The 17,634-nt window shown below is 36.3% G+C and overlaps 1 protein-coding gene across 1 annotated transcript in view; it reads right to left on the bottom strand.

Moving 5' to 3' along the window:
• Positions 1–2,465: 2,465 nt before the first annotated feature.
• Positions 2,466–17,634, bottom strand: part of LOC128548706 (protein transport protein Sec16B-like) — a 33,734-nt gene continuing 18,565 nt past the window's right edge. The window contains exons 3-5 of the mRNA XM_053524074.1: positions 16,943–17,078; positions 16,665–16,789; positions 2,466–2,595 (exon numbers count right to left, since the gene is read on the bottom strand). Coding sequence (XP_053380049.1) covers positions 2,466–2,595; positions 16,665–16,789; positions 16,943–17,078 — 391 coding nt within the window. The remainder of the gene's footprint in view (positions 2,596–16,664; positions 16,790–16,942; positions 17,079–17,634) is intronic.

Here is a 17,634-nt window from a genome sequence, read left to right as displayed (position 1 = left end):
ACTGGTACCACTGTCACATGATTGTGACGTCATAAACTTTATAAATAATGTCAGGAAATACCAAAAACCTATTTGTCTTAACGATCTATTTTGAACATGATAGGCAAGAAAAATGATCTAACATGTCTGCCTGTGTAAGACAGCTGTTTTCCCTACCCTCGGGACAGCATGGATAAAAAACGCGCTAACGCTCGGTTTTCCATTCCACACTGTCCCTCGGGTAGGGAAAACCCCGTCTTACACAGGCAGGCATGTAAGATCCTTATAGTCATACTTTGTGAAATTGCAAAGCAGGATAATGGAACTTGTGCATTGCAAGTTACATCATCTTAGTGAACTAGTGTATTACGTTTCAATCCATTCCTTGTGGTTACTGAAATACCACTTTACTTGCAAAAATTTCACTGATCTGGGCGCAGATGCAGACAACAATGCAGACTAAATAGAAGGTACAACAGCTCTACATGTTCTACGATTATTCAAGCAACAAAACAGTTAAAACAAGAGCTGTCGGAGGACAGCAATGCTTAACTATTCAACAGCCTTGTCAGTTGAATGAAAATGCAAGTTGAAAAAGGGGCATAATTTTGTAAAATTGCAAAACAGGGTTATGAAACCTGTAAAATGCATATCAGTTCATGACAATGAACAACTGTTCGAAGTTTCAATCCATTCCCATTAGTGGGTACTGAGATACAAAAACTTAACCAAAATCTGCTAAGTCGAAAAAGGGGCAGAATTTTGTAAAAATTCAAAGTAGAGTTATGGAATTTTAATTTTGTGGTTGTTTAGTAATTATTGTAATTCTTTTGTTTTTCTAAATCCACATAAAAACTCCTTACCAGGTAGAGATACCTTAAAATACACCAAAAATTTGAAAGTAACATCTATGTTGTACCACAGAAAAGTGGTCTTGGTTTTCCCTACAGTCAATTATAAAAAAGTTACAATATAAGTTATTTATAGTAACAACTAAGAGAAGTAATCTTTAAAAAAAAATCTCCCCAAAAAGTTGTATGTCCACACAAAAAACCTTACCAGGTAGAGATAGGTCAAAATACACCTCAAAATTGGATGTAACATGCATGTTGTACTACAGAAAAGTGGTCTCGATTTTTCCCTACTACTAGTAATGAAAAAGTTACAATACAAGCTATTTACAATAACAACAAAGGCAAGTAATTCTAAAGAAGGGACCTGCGCATGACTCTTCGTCTCATGATGGTATACAATTGTGCCAAGTTTCATCAAAATCCCTCAATGCATGAAGAAGAAATGCTTCGGACAAAGTCATTCTTGTATCTGATCTTTAGCCTCTAAGCGTGACCTTGACCTTAGACCTAGGAACCTGGTTCTTGCGCATGACACTCCGTCTCATGATGGTGAACAATTGTGCCAAGTTTCATCAAAATCCCTCCATGCATGAAGAAGATATGCTCTGGACAGTCATTCTTGAATTTGACCTTTGATCTCTAAGTGTGACCTTGACCTTAGACCTAGGGACCTGGTTCTTGCGCATGACACTCCATCTCATGATGGTGAACAATTGTGCCAAGTTTCATCAAAATCCCTCCATGCATGAAGAAGATATGCTCAGGACAAGGTCATTCTTGAATTTGACATTTGATCTCCAAGTGTGACCTTGACCTTAGACCTAGGAACCTGGTTCTTGCGCACGACACTCCCTCTCATGATGGTGAACAACTGTGCCAAGTTTCATCAAAATCCCTCCATGCGTGAAGAAGATATGCTACGGACAAGGTCATTCTTGAATTTGACCTTTGATCTCTAAGTGTGACCTCGACCTTAGACCTAGGGACCTGGTTCTTGCACATGACACTCAGTCTCATGATGGTGAACAACTGTGCCAAGTTTCATCAAAATCCCTTCATGCATGAAGAAGATATGCTCCAGACAAAGTCTGTGGACGCAGCCTGCCCGCCCATCCGCCCGCCAGGGGCGTTCCCATAATACGTCCCGTTTTTCAAACAGGCGTATAAAAAGGGGCATAATTTTGTAAAAAAAAGCAAAATAGAGTTATGGAACCTGTGCAATGTAAGTAAGTTTATAACAGTGAATAAGTGTGTGAAGTTTCAAACCATTCCTTTTAGTGGTTACTGAGATACCAGCTTACATACAAAAACTTAACCAAATCAGGACGCCGACACCGACGCATGAGTGAGTCCAATAGCTTTACCTATTCTTTGAATGGCCGAGCTAAAAACATAGTTTACAATAAGCAATAGCTAATATGTTCTTCTTTGTTCAGTAATGTTACATATTTGGTTTACTAAATTTTAAACTAATTGCAATACAGTTTTTCTCGTTTATGGCCTAGCAACACACTACTCTAGTCATATCTTAACTCTTGTTACGGTATCCAAGTATGAGATTAAAGGTTCTATATGTCAGCTGTTTATCAGCTGTTATTATTTTTATCAGAAGTATAAGGAGAGCTATTCTAATCACCCTGCAGTCAGTGTCTGCATCCAGAATGAGACACAACAACTTACATCAGTGGCTGGAGGACTTGCATTTAGTATCTCATCAAATCTTTGAGAAGCATCATTTTCCTCAAAATCTGAGCTATCAAACCTGGAACAAAGAAAATCTGAATTCATTTGCCCACTAAAACAAGACAACATTACATACAACATTATCAAAATAACTGAGCAGACACCACCTTTTGATGATCTCCTTGAAAGACAAGGAATCAGTAAAACTGAATGATGCTCTGCGATGTGTGTGCTTGTCCCAATATGGGGAATAATGTATTAGAAACTTCAAGTAATGCTCCGGAAAAGCCTTATTTTGTATAATAAAGGGAGATAATTCAAAAACTAGGTAAGGTAGAGTTAAGATTCTTTGACACTGCACTTTGTCTCAATGACCTCTATGATTATGTGAAGTTTCAATCAAATGCCATTAATACTTTTCAAGTTATACTCCGGACAAAAGTGTGACAGACGAACAGACTGTCTGACGGATGGACGAACCATCAATCTATCATTTTGTGAAGTTTCATTGAAATGCCATTAATACTTTTCAAGTAATACTCCGGACAAGCCTTATTTTGTACAATAAAGGGAGATAATTCAACAAGAGGGTCATGATGACCCTGGATAGCTCACCTGAGTAATATGAGCTACATGTTTCAAATATCAAACTGATGCTAAAATATTAAGAAATAGGTCAGTAGGTCACATTCAAGGTCACTGAAAGTCAGTTTCAAGATCGGTGTGCAAAACTGTACATGTCATCAAAATTTCAAGGCTGCATCTTAAAAAACAAGAAAGTAGGTCAGTCAGTCAAGGTCACAGTCAGGTGACCCCTAATCACTTGGGGTCATCAGGTAATTATAACCTAACAGTCTAGGAAATATGATCTGAAAGTATTTTTCCTATAAAATTGATATAAGAAGTGACCCCCAGGGCGGGGCCTCTATTCACCCCAGGGATATAATTTGAACAATCTTGTTAGAGATCCACTAGGCAATGCTACATATTAAATATCAAAGGCCTAGGCCTTAGACTTTCAGACAAGAAGAGTTTAAAAAAAATTTCCTATGTAAGTCTATGTTAAACTTGGGACCTCCAGGGCAGGGCCTCTTTTCACCCCAGGGGCATAATTTGAACAATTTTGGTAGAGGAACACTAGGCAATGTAACATACCAAATATCAAAAGCCTATGCCTTGCAGTTTCAGGCAAGAAGATTTTTAAAGTTTTTCCTATATAAGTATATGTAAAACTACAGACACCCCAGGGCAGGGCCTCTTTTCACCCCAGGATAATGATTTGAACAGTCTTGGAAGAGGACCACAAGGCAATGCTTCACACCAAATATCTAAGGCCTAGGTCTTGTTGTTTCAGACAAGAAGATTTTTAAAGTTTTTTCCTATATAAGTCTATGTAAAACTTCGGACCACCCAGGGATGGGCTTCTTTTCACCCATGGGGCACAATTTGAACAATCTTCATAGAGGACAATTAGCTGATGTCACATGCCAAATATCAAGGCTCTACAACTTGCGGTTTTGGATAAGACAATTTTTAAAGTTTTTCATTTCGGTAGCCATGGCATCCAAAGTTCTGCATGGAATTCAATTGTTTAGCAAGAGGGCCAAGATGGCCCTAGGTCGCTCACCTAAGAAACACTCCATAACAGTGTAAAACATGTTTGACCTAGTGATTTCATGGAAACAAATATTCTGACCAATTTTCATTAAGATTGGACCAAAAAATTGGTCTCTTGCAATAAAACAAGCATTTTCTTAGATATGACCTAGTTTTTGACCCTAGATGACCCATGTTCAAACTCGACCTAGATTTTATCAAGGCAATCATTCTGACCAAAATTCATGAAGATCAACTGAAAAATACAGCCTCTATCACATACACAAGTTTTTTCTTTGATTTGACCAAGTGACCTAGTTTTTGACCTCAGATGACCCATATTCAAATTCGACCTAGATTTCATTAAGGCAATCAACCTGACCAAATTTCATAAATATCAACTGAAAAAAACAGTCTCTATCGCATACACAAGATTTTTCTTTAATTTGACCTAGTGACCTAGTTTTTGACCTCAGATAACCCATATTCAAAACTGACCTAGTTTTCATCAAGGCAATCACTCTGACCAAATTTCATGAAGATCAATTGAAAAATACATCCTCTATTGCATACACAATGTTTTTCTTCGATTTGACCTAGTGACCTAGTTTTTGACCCCAGATGACCCATTTTCGAAATCAGCCTAGATTTTATCAAGGTAATCATTCTGGCTAAATTTCATGAAGATCAGTTGAAAAATACAGCCTCTATTGCATACACAAGGTTTTTCTTTGATTTGACCTAGTGACCTAGTTTTTGACCCGAGATGACCCATTTTCGAACTTGGTCTAAATTTCATCAAGGCAATCATTCTGACCAAAATTCATGAACATCATTTGAAAAATACAGCCTCTATCGCATACACAAGGTTTTTACGTGATATGACCTAGTGACCTAGTTTTTGACCCCAGATGACCCATTTTCGAACTCGGCCTAGATTTCTTCAAGGTAATCATTCTGACTAAAATTCATGAAGATCAATTGAAAAATACCGCCTCTATCGCATACACAAGGTTTTTCTTTGATTTGACCTAGTGAACTAGTTTTTGACCCGAGATGACCCATTTTCGAACTCGGCCTAGATTTCATCAAGGCAATCATTCTGACCAAAATTCATGAAGATCAATTGAAAAATACAGCCTCTATCGCATACACAAGATTTTTCTTTGATTTGACCTAGTGACCTAGTTTTTGACCCGAGATGACCCATTTTCGAACTCGGCCTAGATTTCATCAAGGTTATCATTCTGACCAATATTCATGAAGAAGAATTGAAAAATACAGCCTCTATCGCATACACAAGGTTTTTCTTTGATTTGACCTAGTGACCTAGTTTTTGACCCGAGATGACCCATTTTCGAACTTGGCTTAGATTTCATCAAGGCAATCATTCTGACCAATATTCATGAAGATTAATTGAAAAATACCACCTCTATCGCATACACAAGGTTTTTCTTTGATTTGACCTAGTGACCTAGTTTTTGACCCGAGATGACCCATTTTCGAACTTGGCCTAGATTTCATCAAAGTTATCATTCTGACCAATATTCATGAAGATTAAATGAAAAATACAGTCTCTATCGCATACACAAGGTTTTTCTTTGATTTGACCTAGTGACCTAGTTTTTGACCCGAGATGACCCATTTTCGAACTCGGCCTAGATTTCATCAAGGTTATCATTCTGACCAATATTCATGAAGATTAATTGAAAAATACAGCCTCTATCGCATACACAAGCTAAATGTTGACAGACGACGGACGACAGACGACGGACGCCGGACATCGAGCGATCAGAAAAACTCACCTGAGCATTGCTCAGGTGAGCTAAAAAATTTTGAAGGGGGGCCACCCAAGGATCATTCCTGTGAAGTTTGGTGTAATTCTGCCCTTTGGTTTTCAAGAAGACTTTTTTTAGAAAATGTTGATGCACACGATGGAAGACGCACAACACACGATGGACATCGAGCAGTCACAAAAGCTCACCATGAGCCTTTGGCTCAGGTGAGCTAAAACCTAGGTAAGGTAGAGTTATGGTTCTTTGACACTGTACTTCCCATCAATGGCCTCTATCATTTTGTGAAGTTTCAATGAAATGTCATTAATACTTTTCAAGTAATGCTCCAGATAAGCATTATTTTGTAAAATAAATGGAGATAATTAAACAAGAGGACCATGATGGTCCTGAATCGCTCACCTCTTCCCACATGACACAGTTTTGAGTATGACGTCATTTTTTCTATTATTTGACATAGTGACCTAGTTTTTGAGCTCATGTGACCCAGTTTTGAACTTGACCTAGATATTATCAAGATAAAAATTCTGACCAATTTTCATGAAGATCTATTGAAAAATATGGTCTCTAGAGAGGTCACAAGGTTTTTCTATTATTTGACCTATTGACCTAGTTTTCGAAGGTACGTGACCCTGTTTTGAACTTTACCTAGATATCATCAAGATGAACATTCTCACTAATTTTCATGAACATCTCATGAAAAATATGGCCTCTAGAGAGGTCACAAGGTTTTTCTATTTTTATACCTACTGGCCTAGTTTTTGACCGCACGTGACCCAGTTTCGAAACTGATCTAGATATCATCAAGGTGAACATTCAGATCAATTTTCATGAAGATCCATTGAAAAATATGGCCTCTAGAGAGGTCAAAAGATTTTCCTAATTTTAGACCTAGGCCATCCTTAAAAAATTGTTTGTTTGCAGTAACGCGACCGACTCACGAAAATCGCCGCGACTCAAACAATTTTTTAACCCAAAACTCGGAATTTTTTTTTTTTTATCGGTGCCGTGTTTTTATTCTTTCCTGTTTCGTTATTTCTTTTGGGTAACTATTTGTATCGCTAAGTTTTCCTAGACAGTGTTCGTTGAGGTTCAAATACATGAATGATCGATATGACCGATAAGAAACAAAATATGTGAATGTTACGCTTTCTGTATACCGCTAATTAACAAGTGAAACAAATACGATAATAGGCTGCTCTTCTATGCATTGTTTATCAATTAACTTTTACACATTGATCAATAAATACCTTTGGCAATGACGGACATTATTGTACCAAATACAAACCGCGAGAAGCCCACGTGTCAGTCGGCGCGTGGCATGATTGACATCTGCCAGAAGCTGATTAATATACCAAGCTCCGCCTACTGCCATACTTCCGCTTATGGCGGCGAACAATATTGGAATTCACCGGGATTTTGATTGACAAGGGGCAGTACTTTCGAACTCGAGACGCATAAAAGAAAATTTCCTCGGGTCAAGCCGACGCACGGGACATTTTTTGTGCGGGTTAAATACGAGTTTTTCTCGATAAGTGCGAATGAAAACCCAGAACCTCGGGTCTACCGAACGCCCTGCCGATTTTCTGATATACTACAAAAAATTCATGCAAAAAGTTGTTTAGAAAATTCCACATGGACAAATCGTGGTACATAGTATTATCTGTGCAATACTGCAGACGTATTTAACCGAGTTTTAGATTTGTAAAATAATGATTTTTCTCGTACGTAAAACATCTGGGATAGATAAATTCTTGGATATCATTCTATCATAATTTCTCAAACGATTTTGCAAACAAATAATAATTTTAGTTTCGATCTTTTGTCGTTGCAAAATCTTTTTAATCTGCCCCGAGGATAAAACTGCAGTGACACTGCACAAGTCACTTGGAAAGAGCACAGTAAACGTCAAAAATATTAGACAAACAAAATTTTCTTACCTGAAAATTTATTTATAAAAGTTAAACATCCTTTCAATGCAATGACTAAAACCAGCGAAAGAAATCCATAATGTTTACATTTCTAGATTTTCCTATTTAAGTGAAATTAAATTTCCATGTGTCCACTTTTTTCCTATTTTTCAAAACCCAGACTTTAGAAACATAGTTATTATTACTGAAACTTTCTGTGACTTAAATAATGTAACTGAAATTCATGCAAATTTTTGACACCTGCCATCAGAAACTGGGTTTAACCTGTTTGACAACTGTTTCTTTTAATGTGTGCGGACAGTAGCAGATCAAAGAAGACACTAGCAGATCAAAGAAGACGTGTATTCTGTGTGATGTCATAGTGATGTCACTGCTATTGACATGTATTTAATTCAAGAAGTGACTGTGTAATGCTTTTATGGGTTTTTGTGTTTTGACTTTGAGTGTATTAGCATTGGGAGCTTGATTTATTTTTTGCTGATATGGAATTAACCTAGCTTTTTTAATTGTATTCATATTCAGATTAGGCTTTTCTTGGTTAAGGCAATCATTGCAAGAGTGAAAAGAAAAAACTTTAATTTGCAGTTCAATCACATTAGATTCACAAGGATAAGAAATTAGGTTTACATTGAAGGATAACAAAACAGAATCACTGATATTTTCAGTGAATTTGTTATTTACTTTAAATCAATAGACTTAAACAAAGACAGGAAATAGTAATAAAAAAAAAAGTATATTTAGTTCCATTTTCAACTTGCATGTCATGGCGCTATTAAAACTCTTTCCACGTTTCCCTAAAATCACTCCACCTCTCCCTAAAATCTCTCCACTTCTCCATAATCTTAGCTGAGGAAGAAATGGCTTCTCCCTAAAATATTAGCATAGCTTAAGCCCTGAGTAAACAATGTAAAACAATTAAGTATTGTCTAAAAATTACATGATACATAGGCTTTGAAGGAGTGCGGTGCTAGTAATCAGACTCAGGTCTACAGGGTAAAATATCAAAAATTTTGCTATGTACTTCAATGCTGTCCATTGGAGTAGGAATCCTAAGGAATGTAATGTTTTTTTATTACCCCATCCAGTGCAAGGACATTCAAAAGGTCTGGCCAATTATTTTTGTTTAATATATTGATAATCTTAAATTTTTAAGTTTCATATGGAGATAATAAACTCTGTTTCTGACTGGTGTCAGGCTATCTGTTATTTTTATTGTTATTAAAAAGGTGATATTAATATTAGTATTCATACTATGTGAAAACTACCACCCTTGCAGATATGTTACAATCAAGTTAGCATTCTACAGAGAAGTGTTAGTACCCAAAAGGTGTATAAACCAGAGGGTTAAAAAGAAAATGCAGGTGTTGTACAATTAGCATACAAAAAAAAAAAAAAAAAACGAAAAAAAAAAAAAAATCCCTACCTACCTACTCACACTAAAAATTCTGGGTCGCGTTACTGCAAACAAACAATTTTTTAAGGATGGCCCTACTGACCTAGTTTTTAACCGCAGTTGACCCAGTTTCAAAACTGATCTAGATATCATCAAGATGAACATTCAGACCAACTTTCATACAGATCCCATGAAAAGTATGGTCTCTGAGAGGTCATAAGGTTTTTTTATTATTTGACCTATTGACCTAGTTTTTTAAGGCACGTGACCCAGTTTCAAACTTGACCTAGATATCATCAAGGTGAACATTCTGACCAATTTTCATGAAGATCCATTCAAGGGTATGGCCTCTAGAGAGGTCACAAGGTTTTTCTATTTTAAGACCTACTGACCTAGTTTTTGATCGCAGTTGACCCAGTTTCAAACTTGACCTATATATCATCAAGATAAACATTCAGACCAACTTTCATACAGGTCCCCAGAAAAATATGGCCTCTAGAGAGGTCACGTTTTTTCATTATTTGACCTACTGACCTATTTTTTGATGGCACGTGACCCACTTTCGAACTTGACCTAGATATCATCAAGATGAACATTCTGACCAATTTTTATGGAGATCCATTCACAAGTATGGCCTCTAGAGAGGTCACAATGTTTTTCTATTTTTAGACCTACTGACCTAGTTTTTGACCGCACATGACCCACTTTCGAACTTGACCTAGATATCATCAAGATGAACATTCAGACCAACTTTCATACAGATCCCATGAAAAATATGGCCTCTAGAGAGGTCACAAGGTTTTTCTATTATTTGACCTACTCACCTAGTTTTTGATGGCACGTGACCCACTTTCGAACTTGACCTAGATATCATCAAGATGAACATTCAGACCAACTTTCATACAGATCCCATGAAAAATATGGCCTCTAGAGAGGTCACAAGGTTTTTCTATTATTTGACCTACTGACTTAGTTTTTGATGGCACGTGACCCACTTTAGAACTTGACTTAGATATCATCAAGGTGAACATTCTGACCAATTTTTATGAAGATCCATTCACAAGTATGACCTCTAGAGAGGTCACAATGTTTTTCTATTTTTAGACCTACTGACCTAGTTTTTGACCGCACGTGACCCAGTTTCGAACTTGACCTAGATATCATCAAGATGAACATTCAGACCAACTTTCATACAGGTCCCATGAAAAATATGGCCTTTAGAGAGGTCACAAGGTTTTTCTATTATTTGACCTACTGACCTAGTTTTTGAAGCCAGGTGACCCAGTTTCGAACTTGATCTAGATATCATCAAGGTGAACATTCTGACCAATTTTCATGAAGATGTTGTGAAATATATGGCCTCTAGAAAGGTCACAAGGTTTTTCTATTTTTAGACCTACTGACCTAGTTTTTGACCGCACGTGACCCAGTTACGAACCTGACCTAGATATCATCAAGGGGAACATTCTGACCAATTTTCACAAAGATACCATGAAAAATGTGACCTCTAGAGTGGTCACAAGCAAAAGTTTATGCACAGACGGACTGACGGACAACGGACGCTGCGCGATCACAAAAGGTCACCTTGTCACTTTGTGACAGGTGAGCTAAAAACTAAAGCCAAGATGGCCCTAGGTTGCTCACCTGAGAAACACACCATAACACAACATAACAGTGTAAACATGTTTGACCTAGTGATTTCATGGAAAAAAATATTCTGACCAATTATCATTAAAATTGGAGCAAAAATCTTGAGTATAAGTAAGTATTTTCTTTGATTTGACCTAGTGACCTAGTTTTTGAACCCAGATGACCCATATTTGAACTTGACCTAGATTTCATCAAGGCTATCACTCTGACCAAATTTCATGAAGATCAATTGAAAAATACAGCCTCTATCGCATACACAAGGTTTTTCTTTGATTTGACCTAGTGAACTAGTTTTTGACCCCAGATGACCCATATTCAAACTTGACCTAGATTTATCAAGGCAATCATTCTGAGCAAAATTCATGAAGATTAACTGAAAACTACAGCCTCTATCGCATACACAAGGTTTTTCTTTGATTTGACCTAGTGATCTAGTTTTTGACCCCAGATGACCCATTTTCAAAGTCGGCCTAGATTTCATCAAGGTAATCATTCTGACCAAAATTCATGAAGATCAATTTAAAACTACAGCCTCTATCGCATACACAAGGTTTTTCTTTGATTTGACCTAGTGACCTAATTTTTGATCCCAGATGACCCATATTCGAACTTGACCTAGATTTCATCAATGCAATCATTCTGACCAAATTTCATGAAGATCAATTGAAAAACACAGCCTCTATCACATACACAAGGTTTTTCTTTGATTTGACCTAGTAACCTACTTTTTGACCCAAGATGACCCATTTTCAAATTCGTCCTAGATTTCATTAAGGTATCATTTTGACTTAATTTCAGAAAGATCAATTGAAAAATACTGCCTCTATCGCATATACAAGCTTTTCCTTTGATTTGACCTAGTGACCTAGTTTTTGACCCCAGATGACCCATATTCGAACTTGACCTAGATTTATCAAGGCAATCATTCTGAGCAAAATTCATGAAGATTAACTGAAAACTACAGCCTCTATCGCATACACAAGGTTTTTCTTTGATTTGACCTAGTGACCTAGTTTTTGACCCCAGATGACCCATTTTCAAAGTCGGCCTAGATTTCATCAAGGTAATCATTCTGACCAAAATTCATGAAGATTAATTGAAAAATACAGCCTCTTTCGCATACACAAGTTTTTTCTTTGATTTGACCTACTGACCTAGTTTTTGACCCCAGATGACCCATTTTCAAAATTATCCTGGATTTCATCAAGGTAATCATTCTGACCAAAATTCATGAAGATTAATTGAAAAATACAGCCTCTATCGCATACACAAGGTTTTTCTTTGATTTGACCTAGTGACCTAGTTTTTGACCCCAAATGACCCTTTTTCAAACTCAGCCTAGATTTCATCAAGATAATCATTCTGACCAAAATTCATGAAGATTAATTGAAAAATACAGCCTCTTTCGCATACACAAGGTTTTTCTTTGATTTGACCTACAGACCTAGTTTTTGACCCCAGATGACCAATTTTCGAACTCGGCCTAGATTTCATCAAGGTAATCATTCTGACCAAATTTCATGAAGATCAGTTGAAAAATACAGCCTCTATCGCATACACAAGCTAAATGCTGACAGACGCCGGACATCGAGTGATCAGAAAAACTCACCTGAGCATTGCTCAGATGAGCTAAAAACTAGGTTAAGTAGAGTTATGATTCTTTGACACTGCACTTTATCTCAATGGGCTCTATGATTATGTGAAGTTTCAATCAAATGCCATTAATACTTTTCAAGTTATACTCAGGGCTTCCGTGGCCGAGTGGTTAAGGTCGGTGAAGTTATGCTGACCTTTGACCCTACTCTTCACCTATACAATCCCAAATTGACTGATAGACCAGTCCATTTTATAATTTAGCAGGGTAAAGGTTTAACAGAATATGCTTATGCGCAGTGCTTCCAAATACCATGTTGACATGATTAAACATATTAATTTTCTATAACTCCATTTCCACAGAATAGATAGCTTAGCTCAGTAGGGAGAGCGTTGGTCTAGGGATCGCGGGGTCGCGAGTTCGATCCCCGGGCGGGGCGTATGTTCTCTTTGACGATTTGATAAAAGACATTGTGTCTGAAATCATTCGTCCTCCACCTATAATTCATGTGGGGAAGTTGGCAGTTACTTGCGGAGAACAAGTTTGTACTGGTACAGAATCCAGAAACACTGGTTAGGTTAACTGCCCGCCGTTACATGACTGAAATACTGTTGAAAAACGGCGTTAAACCCAAAACAAACAAACAAACAAAAAACAGAATAGATATGCATATTCAGTTCTGAACTGAAATAAAAAATTAAAGAATTCTTTCATAATACTACATGTAGATCTATGTTTCATAATGAGACCCTTTTTTTTTATCTGTCATATTTCCATTCTGGTGTCATGTTACATTTTATCAACCAACATCTTTTTTAGAATTATATTTTGCTTTTGCATTTAAAGGTTTATTCAACCTTCAGTCTGCGGACTGGTCCATCATTCAATTTGGGCAGTACCATTCATTATTCAAAAGGGTGTTCACTGAAAATTTACTGACTGAATAACAAATAGTGCTCACAATGATCAGCCTGCATGGACATGCAGGCTGATCTTGGTTTGCACTGGTTGCAAAGGCAGAATCATTTACCACCAGCAGGCTAAAAGTTAAGAAACAAAAGATCCCTTCCATAGAATAACACTGAAATTAAAAATGTTTGTTTTACTCATTTTAATAAGATATTGTAATTACAACCCCTCGCCCTTTATTAGGAAAGTTTTAAAAAGCTGAGTATATCTTTTTATGTCAATAATATAAGTTGAAGCTTTACATTTGCATTAATTTTTTGACAAATATTAGGATATTTCAATGATCTGAACCAAAATGCAATTTTAAAATTGTGTGCAGCTTCTGAATTCACTTCTTTCCAATAAATTCAATACATCTTGGCTGCATAAAGGTCGTAATATTATTTGAACTTTTGCTTCTAACAAATTTTAGCTAGATGTGCAGTTGTTAATGTAGATATAACAAAATTTATATAAAACGATAGATCTTTTTATTCATATTATCCCTATGAAAATTTGTAGTTAATTAGGATAAAGTAATTCTATCTTGCCTGGGCAAGGCAGGATAAGTAAATCAAGTTTTAAAAAATCCCTCAGTAAAAATCTAACTTTCAGCTAAAATAAGACATCGAAGTGTAATGTAACCACACAACCAAAGCTGGTTTAGTTTTAAAAATTTTTTCCTATAAAACCAATGTTTCGGCTTTTACAAAAGCCTTCTTCTGGGTACAAAAATATATCTAATCATAGATACAAAAATCCTGTGTTTTTAGTCATGTGACTGGGGACTAAAAACAGAATTTAGTGTTTTACAAAACTAAGTGGGAATGTTTGTGCACTATACTATAGAACAGTAGAAATAAAATTGTTATAAAGTAAAAGAGAATTATTGCTATTTGAATAAGTAAAGACTGAATAAATAAAAATTTCTTTGTTCTGTGAATGTTCGACATTGCTCTCCTCTAAGCAGGTGTTTCTGTGCTGCTGATTTGATTATGCTTGTATCTAACTTTCAAGTATTTCAAGTATGAAATGCTCAGTGAATGAAAGTAAGTAGAAAAAGATAATATGTTTAATTTCAAATGAATTCATTGCTTGCAAAATCTGATTACCTGTAACAACCTGTTAGTAGAGAAGTGTTAACAGGGTTTCCATGATTTGACCTAGTGACCAAGAATTTGATCCCGATAACCCTGTTTCAATTTTTTCTGAGATTTTATTAAGACAAACATTCTGAACAATTTCATTGGGGACTGGGCTAAAATTGTGATCTGTAGAGAGAAAAACAATTTAAATTGTTGACGGCAGATAGGTATCACAATAATCGCCTTCAGCACATTTATAGTATTCTGGCTTACATAGCTATAATATTACCTTCCAATAACATACGCTTGTGCCTGTCTGCCCTAAAGTGAGCAAGAAGAAATGAAATGCCCCAAAGTTACTTTTAACAGCCCAGTCCAATGAATCCTGTAAGTAAATAAGACCAATACATTATATGCGCAGCAAAACGTTTACACTTTACATATAATGTTATATAAAAACTCTTGATTGCTCAAAACAGTCTTGAAACATAAACTATTTGAACAAACTGGCAAGGAGTCATTTGGTTCATGACAAGTGCTTTCTAATGACAGCACACTCCACTATTTGAAGCCCTTCTACCTAATAATAGCTTACATAAAAAAGCTTTAGCAAAATTTTCTCAGTTTAAAAAGGGGCATAATTTTTGTCAAATGTAAGCAAAGTTAAGGAACTTCCCATATGAACCCATCTAATGATGCTAAAAATGTAGGAAAATTTTGGGTAAAGTATTTCCCCTGAGAAAGTGCTCACTTGCAAAACTTCACAGAATTTCTATGTTAAAAAGGGGAAACAAAAAATTAAAGCTAGAGTTATGCAAATTGCCCTGTGAATCTTCTAATGACTATGAAGAATGTGTGAAGGGTTTGAAAGATTTGGCCTATTAGTTTTCGAGACAAAACAAGAAAAACATATGCAACACAAAATCACAAGAATAAATTATTTTTTTACTAAGAGACCACTTTTCCCCCTTTGCTTTAGGTGGTCTCTTTAATTCAAGTTGTACAGAAATAAGTCATACAGTATACCTTCTTCCAGCCATACATCATAGATGTCTGAAGTGATCTGCTACTTCTTTAAGTGACTTATTGATCTACCCACTCTAAATGGCTGATCAATTTCTTCCAAGCCCTGTGCAAATATCTTATTCACTGGGTTTCATCATTTCCTCTTCATCTGAATTGGGCTGTATGGTGGTGGTTTGTCTCATGACCTTTCAAAATTAGGTCATTTAAGGTTCTTTCTCACCATTACCTAAATAATAAAGTGTACATTCATCCAATTTTTCTCTCTGGAGTGGGTTTTAAATAAGTACTGACAAATGAAAACTGGTACTGATGCAATGAAATGCAGTACGGTACTTTGTCCTTATCTAAAACTAGAAAACTGTTTTCATGAAAAATGTCTGTCTCCCACCACTTACCAATACATGCAGAAATTGAATATTGCCACAAATTAAAAGCAATTAACTCAAGGGAAAATCACTGAATCAAAAGATTCTAATGATATACACAACAAGGATTTGCAGTGGTAACTCCTGTGAAGTTTCATGGAATTCCATTTCCCGTAGTATAAGAGAAGTTGCACAGATCAAAAAATTTTTGACAAATCATGGGCAATGACACTATTGAAAATCATTAAAATAATCTGCTGATCATGTGCACCCAAAACACTTCACACTAATCACTTGTGACGTTTGGTGAAATCAACTTATGATCTATAGCAAGAAGTGTAATCACTGTAAAATATGACAAATCAAGTGCCATAACTACTACTAAGGAAATCACTGAACCAGACCTTGCTAAAAAAATGCATAAATAGATTTGACACTGATCATTTCTGTATTAATGATAAAGTGGAATCCACCCTATATATAAGAATTGGCCAAAAACATCTTTTGATGAATCATTGGGCCAAACTTGCTGAAAATCACCAAACAGGGAAGTGCTGATGAAATGCATAATTAGGCTTGGCAATGATCACTCTTGTGTAGTTTGGTTTAAATCTGCCCAATGATGTCGGAGAAGTTGAGTGGCAAACTTTGTGACATACAGACACACCCGACAGCAGTCAATCTATATATCTCCCCCACACTACATGTGGATGACATAATCAAGACCTTAAATGCTACACTACGGTTCATTCTGAAGGCAGACACACCAGTCATCTAGGATGAACACAACAGTTAACTCTTGAGCTCTCCATGTTGTGCCACAGTCCCAAAGACTGCCTGTGTCCTTAGGTAAGCTTAAAAGTGACATTTTTAATGAGTTCGACATTTTTAACTAAATGTACAATAAAACTGCTACTAATTAACCTGATCAAGAAAATTGGAAATCAAAAATTCATATATCCACAAAAGTAGCCCCCTTGGTCAAAGACCCAAAATGTTATGCAGAGGAAATCAAAAGTAATTTACAATACAAATATTCACTTACTCCATTTTGCTTAATATGATGTTCCAGGAAATTCCCAATTAGTTCAAAGAGTCTCTTTTCCTCTTTAACAATATTTTGTGTACCTGTCATCCACTTCTTGCACTGGTAGAAAAGCTTGTAATTTGGTGCATCCAATCTGGAATGAGAAAAGGGCTAAAAGTGGAACCCTGTATATTTGCATTAAGACAGCAAAAGTGGAAAACTGACACAAAAACACAAATCACAGCAAATTACTTTTGACAACCTATTGAGCAGACAGGTTGTCAATTTTCTCAATTTCAACTAATTCAAGGCCCATAACTCAAAAGCAACACAGATGATCAGATCTGGCTATTTAATGAATCTGACTATTTAACTAGAGCTGCTTTTGAGAAAAGCAAATGTCTCCCACAACTGCCTAATCATCTAAATAGCATGTCAGCCTTTATATACTGTTTACTCACTAAAATTCAAGGGCCAGAACTCCAAAATGTTTAAACTAATTTGGCTCGTTATCAAACTTGTCCAAGGTCTTATGCTGAAACACATTTTGTTCAAGTTTGGTGAAGATCGGATGAGAAATGTTTGACTTAGAGTGCAAACAAGAGTAACAAGGAGCTGTGTTCAATAAACGCCTGATGCCCCTGGTGGCATCTTTGTCGATACAAAGCAACCTAAGTCCAAAACGAGGTCAAGGTCAAACTGAGGTCAGG

Source organism: Mercenaria mercenaria, chromosome 15, assembly GCF_021730395.1.
Source record: "Mercenaria mercenaria strain notata chromosome 15, MADL_Memer_1, whole genome shotgun sequence".
NCBI classification, from domain to species: Eukaryota; Metazoa; Mollusca; class Bivalvia; order Venerida; family Veneridae; genus Mercenaria; species Mercenaria mercenaria.
This window is presented reverse-complemented; position numbering and strand designations above follow the sequence as displayed.